At 55.0% G+C, this 21,086-nt stretch overlaps 3 protein-coding genes across 3 annotated transcripts in view; 2 read left to right on the top strand and 1 right to left on the bottom strand.

The window, feature by feature from the left end:
* The first annotated feature begins 7,021 nt into the window (after window positions 1–7,021).
* On the top strand, window positions 7,022–12,055 carry DUS3L (dihydrouridine synthase 3 like). Its single transcript, XM_016197981.2, has 13 exons — window positions 7,022–7,181; window positions 7,867–8,155; window positions 8,406–8,918; window positions 9,268–9,309; window positions 9,475–9,627; window positions 9,897–10,013; window positions 10,223–10,288; window positions 10,360–10,470; window positions 10,720–10,816; window positions 11,001–11,076; window positions 11,418–11,606; window positions 11,684–11,812; window positions 11,909–12,055. Exons 1-13 carry the CDS (start codon window positions 7,084–7,086, stop codon window positions 11,979–11,981), a joined length of 1,953 nt encoding a protein of 650 aa, XP_016053467.2. The 5' UTR covers window positions 7,022–7,083; the 3' UTR covers window positions 11,982–12,055.
* Window positions 12,056–12,158: 103 nt separating this feature from the next.
* PRR22 (proline rich 22) lies at window positions 12,159–14,385 on the top strand. The gene is given in 4 exon segments (XM_016197980.2): window positions 12,159–12,768; window positions 12,885–12,947; window positions 13,279–14,345; window positions 14,347–14,385. Coding segments are annotated over 4 exon segments (1,299 nt in total). The 5' UTR covers window positions 12,159–12,638.
* A 3,010-nt stretch (window positions 14,386–17,395) lies between these two features.
* CATSPERD (catsper channel auxiliary subunit delta) overlaps window positions 17,396–21,086 on the bottom strand; it is a 38,716-nt gene continuing 35,025 nt past the window's right edge. The window contains exons 20-22 of the mRNA XM_016197894.2: window positions 20,265–20,454; window positions 18,643–18,800; window positions 17,396–17,630 (exon numbers count right to left, since the gene is read on the bottom strand). Coding sequence (XP_016053380.2) covers window positions 17,396–17,630; window positions 18,643–18,800; window positions 20,265–20,454 — 583 coding nt within the window. The remainder of the gene's footprint in view (window positions 17,631–18,642; window positions 18,801–20,264; window positions 20,455–21,086) is intronic.

Here is a 21,086-nt window from a genome sequence, read left to right as displayed (position 1 = left end):
AGGCCGCCTGCGTTCCTTTGACCCCGGCAGCCTGGGGTTAGGAGCATTCGGCTCTGGTAGGAGCCCACTCCCCATCCCCAACACACGCATACCCTTGGGGCCCATACAACTTGTGCTACTGCGCAGTGTACACGGTTTCGGGGTGGGGTCGGGACACTCGGGTAACCTCGCCCGTTGTACACGAGCTCAAGTGAGTTTGGGACGGCTGGGTGCGCGAACGGCGCATGCGCGCGGCGCGGTGCAAGTGCAAGCGGAAGGCGGGTAGGAATGTGACTTGGGAGGGCAGGAGCGCGCGCGTGGGCCAGAGTAGCGGCCCCGCGGCTGCCCGGTCCCAGTCCAGGATGGAAAGGACAAGGGGTCTGTGCTTTTTGTGGCTTTGGGCCGGTACTTCGCTCCGTGCCTCAGTTTCCCCATCTGTGTTATTAGCAGATCCTCAGAGTTGTCGAAAGGACCTGTGCCAGGCGCGTGGTGAACAGTGTCCAAGTGTCCATTATTGGTGTTGCCAAGTGCTCACTCCCACAGACACCCACACCCTCAGGAGGAAAGGACATGGCGCCGTTGGCCATTCACACAGAGATTCCCCAAACCTTTGATCCAGGCAGGGCCACACCCACTGCCGTGCCTGTCTCACACATAAGCGCCATCCTTATACACGCCGTGGTCACAGCCAGCTACACCATCCTGCTCTGACATGCGCTGTTGCTCACACTCATACAGGCATTCTTACTTGGCTCCCCTTTGGACACACTCACACACAGACACAGAGCTCACACTGCCCCAACACATGCACACACAGACACAGAGACACAGACAACATGACATTCATACACTTATCATCAGCCCACTGGCCCTCAGAGTAGCTACAGGGAGCAGAGTAGGGGCACTTGGCACACTGTTACACACTCGTGTACTGCCTAGCACTGGTACGCACGCTAGCACACACACAGAGCTCCCCCCAAAACCCCTAACACATGCCATCCCGACCACAGGTTGCCTACCCCACAGCCACACACACAGAGAAGCATGAAGACACACACACTGGGCCGACTAGGAGGCACAGCTTCCCTGCACACGTGAAGCCCTGCCAGGAAGCCACCCCCACCCCTCCAGCCACAATAAGCTGTCACCAGCTGCCCCGTGGCTGCCTCCTGCTCACCCCACACTGCCTGTGTCCCCCTCCCCACTGCGGTTGGGGGCCTTGGGGGAGGGGGCGTGCAGGCACATGGGGAGCAGGACACGCACATGTGCCTACCATGTGGACACTCATAAAATGGTTGCCCTGGCAACAGCAACTTGAAAGACTTGGTTCTTCCTCTGGGATGGGCGGGACAGAAGACAGGAGGTGGGGACTCCAGGATCCACACCCACCTTCCACCATAGGAGTGTGTCACACTCAAGGATATACACACTGATACAAACACATGTGGGGGACACCCTATCACATTTACACCCCCCGAGACCCAGCTCTGCTCAGGGCCGGCTCCATGTGGTCAGATGAGACACTAGTGTGACACCCTCAGACACAACCCAGCACCCCAGCCACTCTCTGTCACCAACCCACACACTTTTTCACCTCTTGGACATGCGGTGACACAGACACCTCGTCACAGTGGCTGACTCACACTGCAGCTTGGAACAGGGGTGCATGAGGGCACCTCTGCCAACCAGCCTTCACCCCCCTCAAAGGAGCTGTCAAGGCCTGGCTGCCCAGGAGGCCAAGGGGACTTAGGGGCTGGTTCTATGTGCAGGGAACATGGGTATTTACAATGCTTATTTTTAAACCTTTCTTGTCCCACGCTGGGGCCCCTGAGAGGTGGAGTGGGTAGAACTGAGCCCTGAACCTCCTGCACTAGCAGTGAAGGCCATGGGTCAGGACTGTGGTCTCCCCAGGGCACAGATGTGCAGAAACTAAGGCTTGGCGAGAAGCAAGGGGCACCCTGGGCACCTGTCACCTATGGCTGGTTTGAGCCTGCTGGCCCCAGGGTCAAAGCTGAGGCAGAGGTGGGACAGTGCTGGGGCACTGGAACTGAGGCTCCTTCACCTGCCTGTGGTATTTACCCAGGAATTAGTTCCGCTCCTTCACAGGCTCCTGGGATGTCTCCCCCAGTACTCCAGGCAACACTTCTTCCTCCCCAGTCTGCTCTGTGCCCACTTTCCAGTTTTGAAACTCAAGGATCAGAGAGGTCAAGACACTGGCCCAAGATCACGAAATGAGGAAGAGGCTCAAACTTCAGATTGCATGACTCTAGAACGTCATACAACTGCCCCCAGACTCTCCTCCACCCCTGTCCCCCAAAGCTGGCCCCCTTCCCTCCCTGGGCAGTCACTGCTCCCAAGGGGAATGATCTGTTCAAGGGTGGAGGCCCAGACGGAGGTTGTGGGAGTCTGGTGGCCGCTGGCCAAGACTCGGACTTGGCTGGTGGAGAAGTTTCCATCTTAGCATCAGGAGCTGGTCCAGGCCCCTAAAGCCCAGTACTACACCTCAGGACCCCCAGGGATCAACCCAAGGGGGGGGAGTGGCCCAGCGCCCTCTATGTCCTCTGTCCCTCCAGCTGTCCCCAGCCAGAGCATTGACCATCTCCACACACTAAGCATTGCCTCATCCCCCAATGTGCTGATGACCAGGTTTGTTTTGTGCCCAGCACAGGCCCTCAGCGGTGGGTAGTGTCACTTTGCAAGAGGCTTCCCAAAACTAGGCTTCAGGGCTCTTGATGTGACAAAGTCATCCTCACCCTGAGCTAGATAGGCTGAGAGTGGGCTGAGCTAGACATACAAAAGGCCTCAGCGCACTGACAGGGGACAGAGCTGGACATGCACACCCAGCTGGGGTCAGAGCATGGGTCCCAGGGGCCAGAGGAGAAGCCAGCTGAGCTCAGCCAGGATAAGGCCTTTGAGGCTTGTGGGAGGCAAGAAGGAGTTGGCTGGTTCCAGGCGAGGATGGGAAAAGCAGGGATGGTAGCTGTTCCCACATGGCCATTTACAGCCACAGGTCACAGGTCCTGTCCCTGGAGGCTCCAGGTCACCAAGGTGGGAAAGCCATCAGGGTGGCCAGAGGGAGCTGGGTGGGGGATTGAGCCCGAGTCTGTGAGGGTACCTGCAGAGCAGGGCTGGAGTGAGAAGCTTCCTAGGCTCACAGAGGCACAGACCTTCCCCTTCAAAAGTCAGAAATGTGTACACGCGGTCACACACACAGAGACATACAACAGACACACAGACACACCTCAAAGTAACTCATACTCAGCAGTGACTGCTGCAAATATGTATATACCATGACACACTCACAAACACAAAAGCCACAAATGTGTGCACTGTCACACACATACAATAGACACACACAGACACATAAACATGCTCATAGACAAACATGCAGAAAACCCCCAAAGTCATTCATACTCAGCAGTCACAGCTGTAAATGTGTATACACCAACATCGTCCTCCCCCCCCACCCCCAGCAGCCCTAGCCGCTGAGGTTCAGCAGCCCTGCAGCACATCCACCCTGGCATCCGACTCTCAGTCACCTGCCTGCCCTGCTGTCTCATGTCCTTGGCCCTGGGCTGCCCTAATCCTGGTCTCATGTCCTGAAGCCAGAAGATAAGGGGCAGCTGCAGCCCCAGATAAGGAAGGCGCAGCCACAAATCTGGGGCGGCCCCAGCAGAGGTGGGCACCAAGCCCAGCCACACCTGCCTCGCTCTGGCAACCCCATCCAGCCTGGCAGAAAGGGACACGAGGGACTGAGAGAAGGCAAGGGGGAGACAGAGGAGAGGGATGGGGAGAGTGGGAAAAGGCAGAGAGAGATAGATGCAGAGAGACAGAGATACACAACAGAGAAGTGTGAAGAGAGATGAGACAAATATAGAGGGAAAGAGAAATGCAGAGCAAGATAAGAAAGAGACAGAGGAATACACAATACAAGAGAACAAAAAAAACTGGGAGAGAATCAGGAAGGAAAAAGAGACAGGCAGAGAGAGTTAGTGACTGAGAGGAGCGTCAGCTGCTTTTCCAAGGCCCTGCTCTACCCCTAGCTGGGTGCCTGTCTCCCCACCTGCCTCCTTCTTGCTTTGGAGAATAACCCAGGCCTGGTTCAGGGTGGGGGAACACCTTCCTCACTGTCCCCACATTCTCCAAGGTGACACCTAGGAAGGTTTCAGCTCCCTCCCACAAGCTCAGTGAAGGTGGGACCCCTAGAGTAGGTCCTACCCGCTCTGTGTCTGTTTCCCCAGTCATGATAAGATGTATTCACTCAGGAAGTGTTCATTGAGCACCTACTGTGTACCAGGCCCTGAGCTGGGTGCCAGGGACACAGTGACCGAGGTAGACCCAACTCCCACACTCCCTGCGCTCACAGTCCATTGGGGAAGATGGGTGTGTGGCCAGGTAGCTTCCAGGATAATCAGAATGGTGATAGGGGGCACTCAGGCAGCTGCAGAGCCTATAAGGGACACTGGCCCCCCCTGAGCAGGGGGCCATCAGAGAGGCTTCCAGAGGAAAAGGAGGTGAGAACTAAAATGTGAGTGTAATGAGCAAGGTGACTAGGAGCAGGGAATAGATGTCCTTGAAGAGGGAAGAGCATATACAAAGACTAGGAGGTAAGACTGGCTCATGGGAAGTCTGAAATGAACTTGGTGATTGAGTTTAGGGAGTGAGGAGGTAATAAGGGATGAAGCTGGGGAAGGAAGCAGAGGCTGGGTCATGTAGGAACTTGGGGGCCGTGGTCCAGGGCTGGGACAGTAGGCAACAAGGGAAGGCTTAGGAGTGGGGGAAGGGGGGGTATGGTCAGATATGTTTTAGAAAGAGCTGTGGGCTCTGGCTGGGTAGCTCAGTTGGTGTCATTCCAATATGCCAAGGTTGAGGGTTGGATACCTGGTCAGGGAACATACAAGCAGCAACCAATGAATGCATAAATAAGTGGAACAACAAATTGATGTCTCTCTCTCATCTAAGATCGATACATAAAAACTAAAAAGAAAAAAGAAAAGAGCAAGCTGTGGGAGGATGGGCTGTTGGGGACATTGAGGCCCTGAAGGCTGAGTAATAGGAGAGGAAACTGACGAGAGAGAGACTCTATAAGGAAAATGGGCAGGAAGCTGTGGGTAAAGAGGCAGGAGGGGAGGCTGATGCCCTGGATTCTGGCTCAGGACAGTGTGGCAGTCCCTGGGCATGGAACCACTGCAGCCTGTGGATTCAGGTAGAGGTGGGATGACTTCCTGTTACTTTCACTCACAGTCACAGAGAGAATAAGTGAGTTAATGCATGAAAAGGACACACAGTAAACACTCAATAATGGTTTAGCTACTGGTAAAAAATTAATATTATACTTTTAAAAATATATATATCTTTATTGATTTCAGAGAGAGGAAAGGAGAGGGAGAGAGAGAGACAGAAACATCAATGATGAGAGAATCATTGATCGAGCCCACAACCCGGGCATGTGCCCTAACCAGGAATCGAACCCCGATCACCTGGATCCTAAGTCGATGCTCTACCGCTGAGCCACGCCCGGCCGGGCTAATATTATACTTTTAAATAATATAATAAATAATGAGCGATATTATGCCATTAATATCAATACCATGGTTATCAATGGCTAGTCCACAGCCCCCCTCCTACAGGAAGCTTTCCTGGCCCTATACAGAGTGGACAGGCCATCTTAGGGCAGAGCCATGGAGCACTGGGAAAGCTCTCCTTGGAGGCTGAGGCCCAGAGAGGGGAGGCCATATTCTTGAAGTCTCACCCTATGGGCCTCAATTTCCCCACACCTGTCTCAATTCTCTCTCCAGACTGGTTGTGGGTGCCTGTGGGATCACAGGGGGAGACTACTGGTAGAACCTCAGATGGCAATGGGATGGGTCCCTTGGGAAGGAGTGAGCTCTTCTGTCCCTGGAGGTGGGTAAGAGGTGCTAGGCAAGAAGTCTTCCAAAGTGCCTAAGTTTCTTCCAGTTTTAGATTCCACTGTTTTATTCCCAGATTGTCCTACAGAGGGCAGCCTAGGCCAGTGATGGAAGACAAACTACTCCCCCGCCCACTTCCATTTCGTCCTAGGTCTTGGAAAAGCTAGTTCCGAGCCCGAGGCCGTTGTGGCCACAGGCAAATCCTTTCCCTCCATCTTTCGGTTTCCCCTTCCGTTATGCAAGGAGCACAGTCCCCGCATCAGGTTCCTTCCCTGGGAAAGCTCTGCTGAGTTTGGCAGTGAAATGCAAGGGAACCGAAGGGATTGGTTGTTCCACTGGCACTGGGTTCACACAATTCTGGGCAAATAACAGTAATAAAGTAATAACAGTAGTTGTTAATATTTACTGATTGTTATTTATTAAATTCTTACCTTCTAAAAGAGGTATTTTTATCAGCCCCGTTTTTCTGATGAGGAGATGGAGGCACAGGGAAATTAAACAACAAAGTTTCCAGCTGGTAAGTGTAAAGGCTAGGATTCAAACCTTGCAGGCTGAGCCCAGAGCCCTGAGATCTCTGTGCTGCATCAAGCCTCTTCCAGAAACAGGGATCTTTAGGCGGGGCACAACAGGGCACAGAGGGGACTGTCACAAATAGTGGCTGGATTCTGCCCTCCTTGGCTGACAGCCCTCCCACTTACCTCGGGGTAAAAGCCCAAGTCCTCCCACCAGGCCACAAGGCCCAGCACGACCCCTGCCTGCCCTCACCTCCCCCCTATGTCCACCTGGCTCACTCGGTTCCAGCCACAGAGGGCTCGCTGTTTTTTCAATACCCAGGCGCGGCCCGACCTCAGGGCCTTTGCACTGGCTGCTTGTTCCCTCCACCAAAAACATTAAAAAAAAAGACCCAGCAGGAAAACAAAACATTTCTGTGGGCCGACTGCGGTCCGTGGGAGGGCGGTTTGCGCGCCCCTGGAGGATCACTGAACGTTCCCAGCGTTCTCTCACAGCCGGCTCAGTAGTAAACCAGACCCCACGCCCCACCCCACACAGGCTGCGACCCCGTTACGTCGACGTGCGTGTAATGGCGTCACTAGGAGCGACTCAGGCATGCGCACTTCCACAGCTCCAGCGGACGGGGCACATGCGCGACCCGGAAGGCCTCCCCGCTTCACCAAAGCCGGCGTGAAGGGGGCCGATGGCGGAGGGTGCGGCGGAGGCCCCAGCAGAGAGTGGTAGCGGTGGCGACTTAGGGGCCGGCGCGCTGGAACGGGGAGTGGCGCCCATTAAACCTCGGTGAGTCGCAGGGATAGAGAAAAAACCTGACAGGACCTTCTCGGCACCCGTAGGGAGGCTCGAGCGGTGCATGCCGGGAGATGGGCAGCCCGGGGCGGGAAGCTCGCAGGCTTCTTCAGTATGAGCTGTTCCTCAGCGGCGGTACCTAAGGTAGTTGCACGTTAGGAGCTGTCACACACTAAGGACTCCATGGGGCGTGCTAGCGTGGGCGGGGTTTGAGGCGAGGGCCGCAAAGCAAGCTGGGGACCGTAGTTCCAGCGTATGTCGGTAATAGCGCACGTGCGCCTCCAGACGGCTGCAGTTACTTCGGCCTTGTGTGGGGCAGGCTGGGGCTTGTACGGCTGAAAGGTGTGTTGGGAAGTGTGGCGGCTGTGGTCCCCGTTGTAAGGCATGCTGGTATATGTAGTTTCCTTTACGCCTAACTTTTCAAGGGAAGGTCATGCCTGATGCCTGTAATTTGGCTTAGCACGCCGTACAGTGGGGACCCAGAGACAAAATAGGCCGTTCCTGTGGCCGTGAGGTTCTCCCAGGCTGGCAAATGTCCCGTTCAAGTAGTGAGCTCCCCATCAGCGGAAGCATGGAAGCAGAGGCTAGTGTTCTCAGTCCCTTTCCCCAGTGTTCATTGGGTGGAACTGAGGGGAGGGACTCCCTCAACAAGCGCTCCTTTTTCCTCCTCTTCTGGCAGATACCTCACCACCAAGGAGCAGTTCCATGAATTCCTGGAAGCTGGAGGGCAGGAGAAGACCAACCAGGAAACCAGAGGAGGAAACCATTATGGCTGTGACCTGGCCGAGCCTGAGGCCAAGCGGATCCGACTGGAGGATGGACAGCCGGGAGAGGTTCCCACCGAGGAGGCAGCAGAGCACCTCAAGCAGCCTCAGGCTCAGAAGAGAGTTCGGGGTCAGAATAAGGGCCGGCCTCACATAAAACCCACCCACTATGACAAGAACAGGCTCTGTCCCTCACTGGTGCAGGTTAGTGTCATTGTTACCATAAAGTCCCAGAAGCCTTCCGTCTGAGCCTCTCTGTCCCCCTTTCAGTCCTCATGATGTTGTAATGTAAATATCATTATTGTTCCCATTTCCTAGGTAAAGAAACTGAGGTACAGTGAGGTTATTGACTTGCCCAAGGACTTACATTCAGGAGGGGAGGGATCTGAGGTTCAGAGACCATCTGCCCCAGCCTCTCCCTGTCCTCCCTCATTGCCTTCCTGTTTACCTGCAGGAATCAGCTGCTAAGTGTTTTTTTGGTGATCGCTGTCGCTTCCTACACGATGTGAGCTGCTACCTGGAGACCAAGCCAGCTGACCTGGGCCCCCGCTGTGTACTCTTTGAGACCTATGGCAGGTGCCCCTATGGTGTGACCTGCCGCTTTGCTGGAGCCCATCTGGGGCCTGAGGGCCAGAACCTGGTGCAGGAGGAGGTGGTCCCGGCCCCTCCCATCCGCAATGGCTTGGATAAGGCTCTGCAGCAGCAGCTGCGAAAGCGCAAGATCCACTTTGAGCGTGCAGAGCAGGTCCTGCGCCAGCTAGGCAAGGGCCACCTGCCACGCCCCACCCCTTCTGCCACTGTCCCTGAGGTCCCAGGGACTGAGAGTGCCCCAGGGCAGGACAACTGTGATGCCCAGCAGGCCCCCTTGGGGCCTTGCATTGGTACCCCTACCAGCAGCCCCATACAGACCTGCGGGCCCCTGACGGATGAGGACACAGTCAGGCTGCGCTCTTGTGAGAAGAGGCGGGTATGTCACAGGCTTCCTGTTGATACTGGCAGTGTGGGGAACAGAAAGAGCGAGGCGCACACTCCCAGCCCCAGAGAGCCGGGCCTGAGGCAGAGGGAGGCTGTGGGAAAGGCTTCATGGAAGAGGGGGCATTGGGACTGGGGTCTTGATGGTTGACTAGAAGCTATCCAGGAGACAGCATGGAGAAAACATTTCTCATAGACGGATTGGTTGACATATGCAGAGATCAAGAGGTAAAAGGGTAGTAGGCCAGTGGGGCAAAGCAAAGCATGTTCTAGATTGTGGGGAGAAGGGAGGCCTCAAAATCCGGGTTGGAGGGTAGAGCCTCATGTGTTTTCTTTCCTTCCAGCTTGATATCAGTGGGAAACTATACTTGGCCCCCCTCACCACGGTAGGACCCATGTGGAGTGGGCTGGGTGGTATCAGTGTGATTACCCTGACAGTGCCTAGTGCCTGCCAGTCTCAGGTATTCCTGTTGAGGACACTAGGAGTGTGGGGGCAAGTGTCTGGGGTCCCTGCTTGTCACACCCTTGTTTGTGTCCCCCACTGCCCCCAGTGTGGGAACCTGCCCTTCCGGCGAATCTGTAAGCGCTTTGGGGCTGACGTGACATGCGGGGAGATGGCTGTGTGCACCAACCTGCTGCAGGGCCAGACATCCGAGTGGGCCCTGCTCAAGCGCCACCAGTGTGAGGATATCTTTGGTGTCCAGGTTGGTGCTGCCCGGAGGGAGGGAGGGAGAGGAAAGAGAGGGCTTTCAGCTGCTAAGATTTGGAGCAAGGTTCAGGGTCGGCTCTCTTGGATCCCAGGCCTGCCTCAGTCACCTCCCAGATCTCTCTCACCTCAGCCATGGTCCAGGGTCACCAGCCTGATGCATCTCCAAGGGCTGATGGCCTTGGGATGGGCCTGAGGTGGAGCCAGGCAGAAACAGTCTGAACTGGTCCTAGCCCCTCACCCCTTCTGTTCTGCCCCCTGCCACAGCTGGAGGGTGCCTTCCCCGACACCATGACCAAGTGTGCTGAACTGCTGAACCGCACCATTGAGGTGGATTTTGTGGATATCAACGTTGGCTGTCCCATCGACCTTGTGTACAAGAAGGTAGCGACCATTCAGCCTTGGCTCCTCGGAGCAGGCAGAGTGTGGATGGGACAGAGGCTTGGGACCCAGCTTTGCTCCTGCTGGAGTCACTGGGAACCTATAGGGGCCCCTGTGCCTCAGTTTTCCCATTTGCACAGCAAGGGCAGTGAGGCATGTTGGACCCAGCTTGGGTCTTTCCCCCCTTTGCTCCAGCCGCCCGTCTCTCCCAGGGTGGAGGCTGCGCCCTCATGAACCGCTCGGCCAAGTTCCAGCAGATTGTTTGTGGCATGAACCAGGTATGCCCCGAGATGTCCCTATCTTTTCCCCACCCGACTCTGGGCCCTGCTGACCACATCCATTTCCGCAGGTGCTGGACGTGCCACTGACGGTGAAGATTCGCACAGGTGTTCAGGAGCGTGTGAACTTGGCACACCGGCTGCTGCCTAAGCTGCGGGACTGGGGGGCAGCCTTGGTCACGGTGGGTCTCAGGGTGCAGCAAGTATCAGGCCTGGGGGGCACTCCAGTGTCCCTTTCTAATGGTCTCTCTCTTTCCCACTTTCCTCTTCATCTTGGCTCTTCCTCCATCTCTGTCTTTGTCTGTCTCTTTCTCTCTCTCTCTCTCTCTGTCTCAGCCTGGGTTGGTCTGGGTCTCTCTCTCTTTCTTTCTGTCTGATGTTCCATTTTCCTGGACCTTCCCTCCCTCCCCATGTGGCCGCTTCTCTTCTAGCTCCATGGCCGCTCTCGTGAGCAGCGCTACACCAAGCTGGCCGACTGGCAGTACATCAAGCAGTGTGTGACGGAGGCCAGCCCCATGCCACTATTTGGTGGGTCCCCTGCCACTCAGTCAGACCTATACGCCCTGTCATCAAAGGCCACAACACTCAAACTCACCCCCCACTTGAGACCCCTCTCTGCCCCAATGGGGGCTGCTGGGCTGGCAAGAACTTCCCAAGAGCTGACTTTCCTGCCTGTACACAGCTCCCTGAGGCCCCTGTCTCTGTGCCTCAGGAAACGGGGACATCTTATCGTATGAGGATGCTAACTGCGCCATGCAGACTGGTGTCGCTGGAGTCATGATTGCTCGGTAAGTGTGCCCAGTGCTTGGGGCGCTACAGTTATCTGGAGCTGCCCCTAAGGCTCATGTGAGGGTGTGTCTGAGCCTTGTTAGTTTTGTCATGGTGCCCCGCCTTACTGCTTCACTTACTGTTCCGTTTGTCCCTAGCAAGTGTTTCTGTCTGTGCAGAGAGATGGTGGGGCTGCAGCTGGCAGGGGCAGGAAGGACTGGAAATTTCTGCAGCTGTGGGCTTGGGCTTGTGGGTTGGAACTCTTGGGCTTTGAAGGCTTTGAGGACACCTGTAGAGTCTGAACAGCTGGAGGGACAGGGACTATGGGTTTGGGGGCCTCTGACCACTCCCTGCCCCACAGTGGTGCCCTGCTAAAGCCATGGCTATTCACGGAGATCAAGGAGCAGCGACACTGGGACATTTCGTCGTCTGAGCGCCTGGACATCCTGCGGGACTTCACCAACTATGGCCTGGAGCACTGGGGCTCGGACACACAGGGTGTGGAGAAGACCCGCCGCTTCCTCCTCGAATGGCTCTCCTTCCTGTGCAGGTGGGCGTGGAACAACTAGAGTGGCTGTGTTGGTGGTCAGGCCAGCCTGGCCCAACCCTGTCCCCACCTGCCTGCAGGTATGTGCCCGTGGGTCTGCTGGAGCGGCTCCCACAGAGGATCAATGAACGGCCCCCCTACTACCTGGGCCGAGACTACCTGGAGACGCTCATGGCCAGCCAGAAGGCAGCTGACTGGATTCACATTAGGTGCCTGGGAACCAAGGAGTGGGGGTGGGGGCGTCCTGGGGTGGGGGTGGCCCGGGCCCTAGGCCTGACCCTGTACTCCGCCTGCCCTCCTCACAGTGAGATGCTGCTGGGACCTGTGCCGCCCAATTTCGTCTTCGTGCCAAAACACAAAGCCAATGCATACAAGTAGCTTCAGGGGGGGGAGGGAGCATCAGAGGGTCCCCATAGTGTATGAGAAGACAATAAACTATACTTTAAAACTCAGGCCTTTCTGTGACCCTGAGGCTGCCCCTTCCCACTCCTGGGAGCTTTCTCTGGACACCTGCCTGTCTCTGTCCCGGGCAGTTCCCTTCCTCCTCCCTCCCTCATTCACCAAAGTCTCCCGGCTACCCCCATGGGCGCAGCACTGTGCTGGCCACTGCTGGTGCCCAGAGAGGCCTTGACCACAAAGAAGCCACTGAGGCTTCTGGGGGGGCGGTGAAGGGGAGTGGGCCTTGGCCTGTGGGGGTGTGGATCAGGATGGGCTGCCTGGAGGAAGGGGCCTCAGAACTATTAGATGGGCATTGCTGGTAAAGGCAGAAGGTAATATACTAGGCCCAGGATTTGCCCCACACTTTGTGACACATATCTCTGGCTGCCTTGGTTTCCCCTTCTGTCCCTGCCCACCCTCCCCCACCTCCAATACCCGGAATCCTCACCAGTGGGCGGGCCACAGGCTGGAACCTGCTGCCCAGAGTAACCAGGCAAACAGAACTCCGCATGACTTCTGAGCCTGTTCTCTGGGTGGGCTCCCTGTGCTCCCACCTGCCACCCTCCTGGCCTGCCCAGGCTGGGCCCCTGCCTCCTCATGCAGCACCGCAAACCCTTCTACACTCCTGCAGCTCCCCAAGAAGGTTTCAGCCCCCGGGGCCTGGATGGCACTGAGGGGCCAGGCAGCCAGCCCACTCCTGCCTGCACAGAGCCTCTTCCCACTGTGGGTATGAGTCAGGGAGTGGCGGCAGGGGAGGGGAGGGATGGAGTTTGATGGGGTGGTAGACCTGGGCTCTGCCCACCAGCTTCAGTACCCCACCCACCAGCCTGCCTTTGTTCATAGGTTCCTCCAACCTGTATCACCCCCCAAACCTGGAGAAAGAGGTGTTTCCGGCCCCTCCAGCAGGTACTGGCCCCCTCCCAACCCTTGATTGCACCCTGGGAGTGGGTTGGAGTAGGCAGGGCCGTCTTGCCTCCATCCTGTCCCTTCGTGGCTACCCGAAGGCAAGGTTCCTGTCCCTGTTTCCCAAAAGGGCTCTCAGACCAAGGACTATGTGCCCCATTTATATGAGACCCTGAAGACAAGGTCTGTCACTCTTACCTTTGACAGGTCCCCCAAAGCCAGGCTTATGTCCACAGGCCCCCAGGGTTTAGGACCCCCACCATCTCACACTGCCTCCCCCAGGCAGGCGGGTTGTAGCCCTGTCCTCTCAGGGCTGCCCCTCCTGGGCCCACAGGTTTCCAGATGGCACCCTGCGGCTGCTTCTTTGACCCCCGCATTTACCGAATCGAGTGGGCCACCACTGACTTCAGCCAGTCGTCCCTGTACAAGCTGGCAGCAGCGGGTGGTGGGGTGCCAGCTGGGGGCCCCACCTCACCAAGCACCTACCTCCTAGAGCCCCAGCACTACCTCAAGGCCCCGGTGCCACCCCCGCCATACCCCCATTTCCAGCCAGTGCCTGGGGGCCCCCAGTACCTTATGCCCTACTTCCCCCCTGAGGGGCCCGGGCCAGAGGCCCTGGGCTTCATGGGGGATGGGGGGGCCTCCACCTTTGTGGAGTTGCCCCCACCCCTGCTCAAAGAAGGCCTGGTGCCCCTGCCATCACCGCTGCCCTCCAAGGAAAACAAGCTGCCCCCTGTTGTTATCACACTGCCTGCTGAGGCTGCACTGCCCGCTGGGGCCTATGGCCACCTCAAGGGTCGCCTGAGCCAGTTCCACACACCTGGGGAGCCCCTAGGCTTTCCTGCTAAGGAGCTGCAGGGCAGTGGTACCGGACCTGGTCTGCTATACCCACCAGGCCCTGGGGACCCCAAGGCGGCCCAGGCAGAGGCAGGCCCGTTGGAGACGGGTGAGACCAGGTCCCCTGAGGCTGCCAAGACCTTTGTGCTGCCTGAGAAAGTGCTATTGGAAGACGCCATGAAGCTCTTCGACTGCCTGCCAGGGGGCACTGAGCCTGAGGGTTCCCTGCGCAAGGCCCCTGGGCCAGCCCTGCCTGACAGCGGGGGCGGTGGGGATGACTCCTCCAGTGACATCCGCTCACTGCATCTGCCGGACGAGTTGCTGTCCTTCGACTACAGTGTGCCTGAGATCCTGGACACCGTGTCCAACGTGGACTACTTTTTTAACTTCAAGGCGCTCGACGAGGAGCCGCCACCCTGTCCAGGGCCCTCCGCCATCACCACTGCAGCCCCTGCACTTCGGGCCGAGGCCCCCAGCAAGAGAAAGTCCAGTGCCTCAGCCACCAAAAAGGGGAGACAAGGAGGCAAGAGTAAGCAGGCCATGGGCCTGGCCAGCGCCCTGTCCCCCGGGACCCAGGCAGGACCTGGGAGTCACCCCCCATTAAAGCGGATTTGATCTCTCAGCCCAATGTCTGCTCAGTGGCAATGGAGGGCAGTAGGCCAGGGGCGGATGCAGAGGGCTGTTGTCTCATCTGCTCCATTGTCCAGTGGGCCCTAACCCATGTGAGGAGGCCCTGCAGGACCCCAGCGCTTGCTGGGTGCCAGGATTCCAGACTGAGCCAAGGAGCCCTCGACTTGGGATTCTAAATCCCTCCCTGGAAAATTAGCCCGCAAGGAAGCAGGGCTTTTGTCACCCAGACTCCTGCACTATAAGGATTCTTCATCTCCATGTTTGGTGGAAAAGTCAAGGCTTCCCAGAGATGGGCAGGAACTTGCCTGGAGGGGTACACAGCAAACAGGGTGGCCCCCAGTTCCCTTTCTGTCCCCTTGAGGCCATAATTGGTGGAGGGAGAGGGGAGCCTTGAGGGGTTTGCTGCTAAGGGTGGGTGAGAAGCAGGAGGGGTTGCATGGTGCATGGGAAGGACCCCATGCTGATTCAACTAGACACAAGTGGGGACAGGTGCTGGATAGAGGTAAAGGCACTTGGTAGGGTGGGGGTCAGGGAGGTGGGAGGTGGTGCCCACTTGGCACACAGGTGACCCAAAATGGGCCCACCCGTGATGGGGACCAGCAGAGTGCACCTGAAACCCCGGGTGACAGCCAGAGACCAGGGTGGGCAAGTATGTCCCAGGAAGGGCATCCAGCTAAGCCTTAGACCCCAGGTTCCCCCATTGGGCCCCATGCATGGGTTCTGTATCCCAAGTGGCAGGCACAGGAGAGCCCGGAGTTTGGGTGTCCATTTCTCACACCTGCTCCTTTCCACCCTGTCTTCTCCTCCTCGGGCCCATGGAGCTGCTCTTCCCCTTATCTGGTCCGGGCTCTCCTCAATCTTTCCAGAGGGCCCAGGGGCAGCTTCCAGCCACACCCTTCTCTGAAATGTTCAAGGGGAGCCTGAAGGGACCGACTTGTTTTCCCAGATAACATACAAGGAATCAGGAAGCAAAGGGAGATGGCGGCCTGCCCCCCAACCTGCTCCCCTAACCCTACAGAGGCCCTGGGCTGGGTAGTGGCAGTCTGACGCTTTCTAGAATTAGAAGATGGCAGGGTGCAGGAAGGGCAGAATGGGGAGCTGAAACCTGGTACCTCTCAAGTGCCCAGCACCATGCCACAAGTGTGTGGTGCCATGGGCCTGCATGGCTCATGTCCCTGAACCCTTATTCCAAAGCTCAGCGAGATAGAGACAGCTATGCCACCTAGGCACTGGTCCCTCCATCCCAATCCTGTTTCATAGGCTGTACCAGCATCATTTACATTTGTCCCCACCTGTCTGTCCCATATCTGTTCTGCACTGGACATGGGCCTAGAGAAGTCAGGAACCCACTTGCCTTGGCTTCCTTCTAAGCCCTGAAGTAACATTTGGGGTATTTTGAAATGAAAATCAAGTGTCCTTAATGAAGGGAAGGCCCTGGTAAAGGAGGTGGTGGATGTAAGAGGATGAGCTTATTTTTCTGAAGATGACCACAGATCAAGGGACAGGAAGCTAGTGTCACCTGACAGCCTAATACATCTCTTCCAGAGAGGCTACAGAGGTGAGGGGGCCATCCAGCTCAGCCTGGGAAGGCAGGGTAACTCGTCACTGCATTGCATTTGGCACTTGGAGGTTTCAGTGACTGGATTGAGAAAGCATTGGGCAGTTTTAGATGACCATGAAATATATGTTTTAACCTAAGAGTAATCAGGAAAAGTCATGGGACCACCCAAGTTTCCATTTAGGATGAGATCGTGGCTCTATGCCACCTGGATTTATGATGAAGTGGTGACCTCCCACGGATGGATGGATGGAAAGAATATACATACACATTGTATGTATACAGGGTGGGGCAAAAGTAGGTTTACAGTTGTGAGTACACAAAACACAGTTTATTCTTGTATTATTTATTTTTAAAAAATATATTGATTTCAGAGAGAGAAAAGGAAGGAGAGAGATAGAAACATCAATGATGAGAGTTACTGATCTGTATTATTTATTAATTGTATTATTTTCCATACAAATAACTATAAACCTACTTTTGCCCCACCCTGTATATGTATACACATGCTTACACATGCACACATGTGTATACACCCACATACATGCACACGCCACATGCATGTGCATGTGCGCATACACACGTGTGCGTCTACACACGTGTGAGTGCACATGTGCACACAGACACGAACACACATGTACGTGTGTTATATGTGTGCAGGCATGTATACACATGTACACCACTTTATAATGCACTCGTGTACATGTGTGTTGTTTACACATATACACGTATATATGTATTTATATTACCTATAGGTATATACACATCCACAATACAGAATGCATACGGTAAACATGCATGTTTACCTATCTACACACAGGCATATACTTGTGTGTGTACTACATGTGTATACATGTTATATGCATGTGTAACTATTACCTACACACGTGTATATATGTACACATGTGCCTACATATATGCATGTGTATACACACATGTATAAGCATGTAAACACTATGTGCGTGTATAAATAACATATAGTAAAATACATGCTTCCAAATTTTTATTCATGTACATACCAAGCATGCATGTATATGTTTGTGCATGTGTTAGAGTTTATAAACACAGATACAGAATTTCATCAATCTGTCTTCTACACACTACACCACTTTTCCCTGGGTCTTACCTTTTCTAGCAACACGTCGCTGTCTTACACTTTTTGGAGGCCTTCCTGTCACTTCACTGTGTCTCTATGCTGGTCTGTTTCACCCACTCCTATTGATTAGCGCTTGGGCCGCCCCCCTATGACTGTTACAGCTGATGGAGGTGCTGTCATTCAGAGGGACTCTGACACCAACATATTGAGGGAGGCAGAGAAGTGAAAGCAGGCATCAGGAGACCACCACCCATGATTGATGCTCACTCCACCTGCTTGTTTTGCATACACTTTATTTTATGACAACTCAGCCTCTCCAGTGCACGCTCATTACTTGTGTCGGAAACATGCACAAGATTTTCTACACCTTTTGCACAGACTGACCCAGAATCCTCTGACCCTGTGGCCCAGTTCTGTGTGTAGCAGTTTGGGGATCATGTAGGCCAGCCATAAGGACAACAGGATGAACACCATGAGCAGGAAGGTGATGACCTCCTCCCAGGGGGTGATCAGTGGGAAGGCCCCGTGCACGTAGACGCTGAAGGTGGTGTACAGGCGACAGTAGCTGCAAGGGTGTGTGGGGAGAGGTCATGGGGCACTCTCTTCAGGGGCCTCACCTTTACCCAGAAAACACGCTGAAACTGAGATCAGGGCCCTGGGCTTGTGACCCAGGACACCAAGTTCCATTTATATCCACTTCAACTTTTATCTATTCTGAGTCTGCCTTCCTCTTGTGTATTTTGGCAGTAGTCATATTTCCCCCAACACTCCTGGGGTCCCCTCCTCTGGGGACAAAGCTCCCCTGCTCCATGCCCAGGTTCCATCACAGCGTGGAAACAGAGAGGGCAGGACTACAGCCACAGGCATCCCTGAGGCTGGCAGCCAGCAGAAGTGTAGCAGGATGGGCAGGAAGGAAGTCCCAGAAGGGACCTGGGGGATGGGAGAACTCACTGAGGACTCTACTGGAAGCAGGGTGAAGGAAGAGAAGGTAACAAGTCTCACAGGTAGTCCCCTCTCTCCTCTGGATGTCCCCACCCCTGTGCCTTTCGCCCAGGGCCATCTCAGAGCTAGTCCGTCTGGTCCAGGGTCTGAGGCCTCTAGGGAAGGCAAGGTCTCCACGTGCTTTTGGGGATGGAGTTTGTACCTCTCTTGAGGAGATAGGTGATGGGGGAGAGATGGCTCCACATACTTCCCCTCCTAGTGTGAGACACTGATGATCTAGACAAGCACACTGGATATGACTTAGGAGCTTCTCAGCCCTCATGGGTGGTAAGTTTTAATCAGCTCTGGGGTGGGGGTGGGGGAGGTCTAGTTGGTAGTGTGTGCTGATTCCCCTGGTGTAAATAATCCCACCATGGCCGATTTCAAGGCAACTGGCTTGCAGAATCCCTGAATATTTCTGAGTTGGCTCCTTCATACCACCAGACATGGCATGAGAGAGTGACTCTGGTCCCCATGGAGGGAAAGTAGGTGCCCCACACATGTATGACATGCCCAGCTGTTCCAAGAGGCCCCGGGCACAGGGTGGTTCCCCACCCCCCTCCCTGCACCGCCCCACGCCCTGCCTCTTTACTCACCTGTAGTATGGATCCACGATAGAAATGTAAAAGATATAGATTCCATTCCTTTGGTCGAAAATGACCTTGTTTTCAGTTGGGCCTCCCAAGATCTGATACGGGGCCTTTGGCCATTTCAAGGGAGTGTCACTGTTGGCATCGTGGCAGCTCACGTAGTTCTGGGGAGGAGGACAGGGGTATGCCACTGGTCCTGGAGGCTGGGGAAAGCCATGCCAGCACCACAGGCATCCTCCAACATAAGCACGGTCCCACTTGCTCACCAAGCACCCATGGTTCAGGTCAGGACCCCATGCCCATTGGGCGAGCCAGGTCCTGATCCCTGTGGAGGCGGCTGTGGACCCGGCTCAGGCTTCACTCCTCCCTCCACCTTCCCAGTGTTTGCGCAGCGTTGTGAATGTACAAGTTGCAGAAGTTAGTTGTATGCTTTAAAACGGTGTGTTATGTGAATTTCACATCGGTTAAAAAAGCACAAGTAAAGCCAAAGTCACCAACAAAACAGATGACCGAACGCACACAACAGAAGGGGATGTAAAAAAAGGGGATTTGATCAGCCAAGCCCTGGCCGGGTCGCCGAGGTGGCTGGAGCATTGTCCGGTGCACCAAAAGGTTGCAGGTTCAATTCCCGATCAGGGCACATGCCTAGCTCGTGGATTTGATCCCCAGTGGGGTGGGTAGGGAAGGCAACCGATGGGTGTTTCTCTCTCACATCAATGTTTCCCTCTCTCTCACCCTTCTTCTCTCTAAAAAAAAAAAAAAAAAATCAATGAAAAAAATCCAACCATATTCTTGGGTGAGGATTTAAAAAAAAAAAGGAGGCAAGAATCTGCAGACAGGAATGGGCTTGGGTGCAGGGAGCCCGTTGGTGGTGTTGCCTCACTGCATAGTGTTGGCGCTTTTGGTGTTGAGGGGCTCAGTTGATGGAAATTATTAACGTGCATCCCAAGAAGACTAAATGTGATTTCTTCTTTTTACTGACATGGTGCCCTTATGTGTCTGTTGTGTACAAACCGATACGCGTGATAGAAATGCTCGCTGAGCAGAGCAGATGGTGAGTTTAATCAGCTCCTTAGTAATGGGCGTTTGGGTGGTTCTAGGACACTATCAGCAATGCCCACAGCTCTGAACATTTGGCAATGGCCTTTGAGAGATTCCCAAAGGAGGAACAGGTGTGGCCCACAGCTCACAGTGCCAGTGTGCTCCCCTCCCCTGACACCCCTGCTGAGGGCTAAATATTGGTGCGTCCCCTGTGTCCCCCAAATTCATATGTTAAAACGTAACCCCCAAAGGGATGGTACTAGGAGGTGGGGACTTTGAGAGGTGATTAGATCATAAAGATGTGCCCTTATAAAAGGGACTCCAGAGAGCTCCCTCACCCCTTTGGCCATGTGAGGACACAGTGAGAAGAGTCAGACTCTCAGACACCAGATCTGCCAGCATCTTGATCTTGGACTTCAAGCCTCCAGGATGGGGAGAAATAAATGTCTGTTGTTTATCAGCCTCCCAGTCTCTGGTGTTCTGTGATAGCAGGCCAAATGGACTGAGATAACCCCCAATTGGGTGTGATCCCTTGTCACCATCTGACTGGTGACCTGTTTTGGAAATAATCAAAGAGTAAGTACTACCTTTCGGTGCCAGACGAAGGGCTCCTTTTTGCCAACAGTCTCCATGACAGTGGTCCAGTTCTGCGGCTGGGACTTGCAGCCCGCGGTGCCCGCAGTCAGGGAGTATGTGTATGTGAACAGCCCGTTTATCTCTAGCAAGACGTACTCTGCCTCTACCTCGATAACCTCCTGGAAATTTCCTTCCCACCACCTAGGACGCACACACACAGAAGTGGCTGTGGGGGGCTGGCCCAGGGGGACATGGCAGCCCTGATGTACTAGGAGACCATTCTGGGGGTGGTCCCCACCCCACCCCATCCTGGCTGACACTTCATGGACGGCCAACACGTGGACACGCAGCAGAGGCAGGTAGGGACAGAACAGGGGGAAGAGGTGGAGGGGCAGCTGGCACTGGTATTGTCCATGGGACAGACACAAAAGGCATCTCTGAGAAGGAAACAAATGAGCAGAGACAGGGAGAAACTGATGTGATGTCCTATAACCAAATAATGTAATTTGGAAAGAAATCGCTAAATTAATAACCAAGTAAACCAATAAATAACACCCTTCACACCAGTCCTCTGATATTTTTCTGATGAGCACCTGCAAACCTGCAGAAGGTGTATGTTTAGAGCTGGTGATTAGGGTTGTTCTAAACCACTGTGTTCTGCTGCTCCTGCCAGCGTGGAGCTCACACCCCTTTCTGACAGGACACGTTCCTGGCCCTCACCCCAGCTCAACACACATCCCCCACATGGCAGCTCTGAATTAGGGGGCTAGTAACTAGATCATGGACTCAGTCCTGTGTATCTGGCCCACGATTTTACCTGGGCATGGATTTGA

The sequence above is a fragment of the Miniopterus natalensis genome, chromosome 4 (assembly GCF_054644295.1).
Source record: "Miniopterus natalensis isolate mMinNat1 chromosome 4, mMinNat1.hap1, whole genome shotgun sequence".
NCBI lineage: Eukaryota > Metazoa > Chordata > Mammalia > Chiroptera > Miniopteridae > Miniopterus > Miniopterus natalensis.
The sequence above is the reverse complement of the archived record's forward strand: the minus strand, read 5'-3'. Positions and strand labels throughout refer to the sequence as shown.

What these genes read in the sequence shown, in the direction of transcription:
- DUS3L (XM_016197981.2), top strand. Translation starts at nt 7,084, where the DNA reads ATGGCGGAGGGTGCGGCGGAGGCCCCAGCAGAGAGTGGTAGCGGTGGC. An exon ending in GTGGCGCCCATTAAACCTCG is followed by an intron (nt 7,182 to 7,866) that starts GTGAGTCGCAGG and finishes CTCTTCTGGCAG; the next exon opens with ATACCTCACCACCAAGGAGC. An exon ending in AGGATATCTTTGGTGTCCAG is followed by an intron (nt 9,628 to 9,896) that starts GTTGGTGCTGCC and finishes CCCCTGCCACAG; the next exon opens with CTGGAGGGTGCCTTCCCCGA.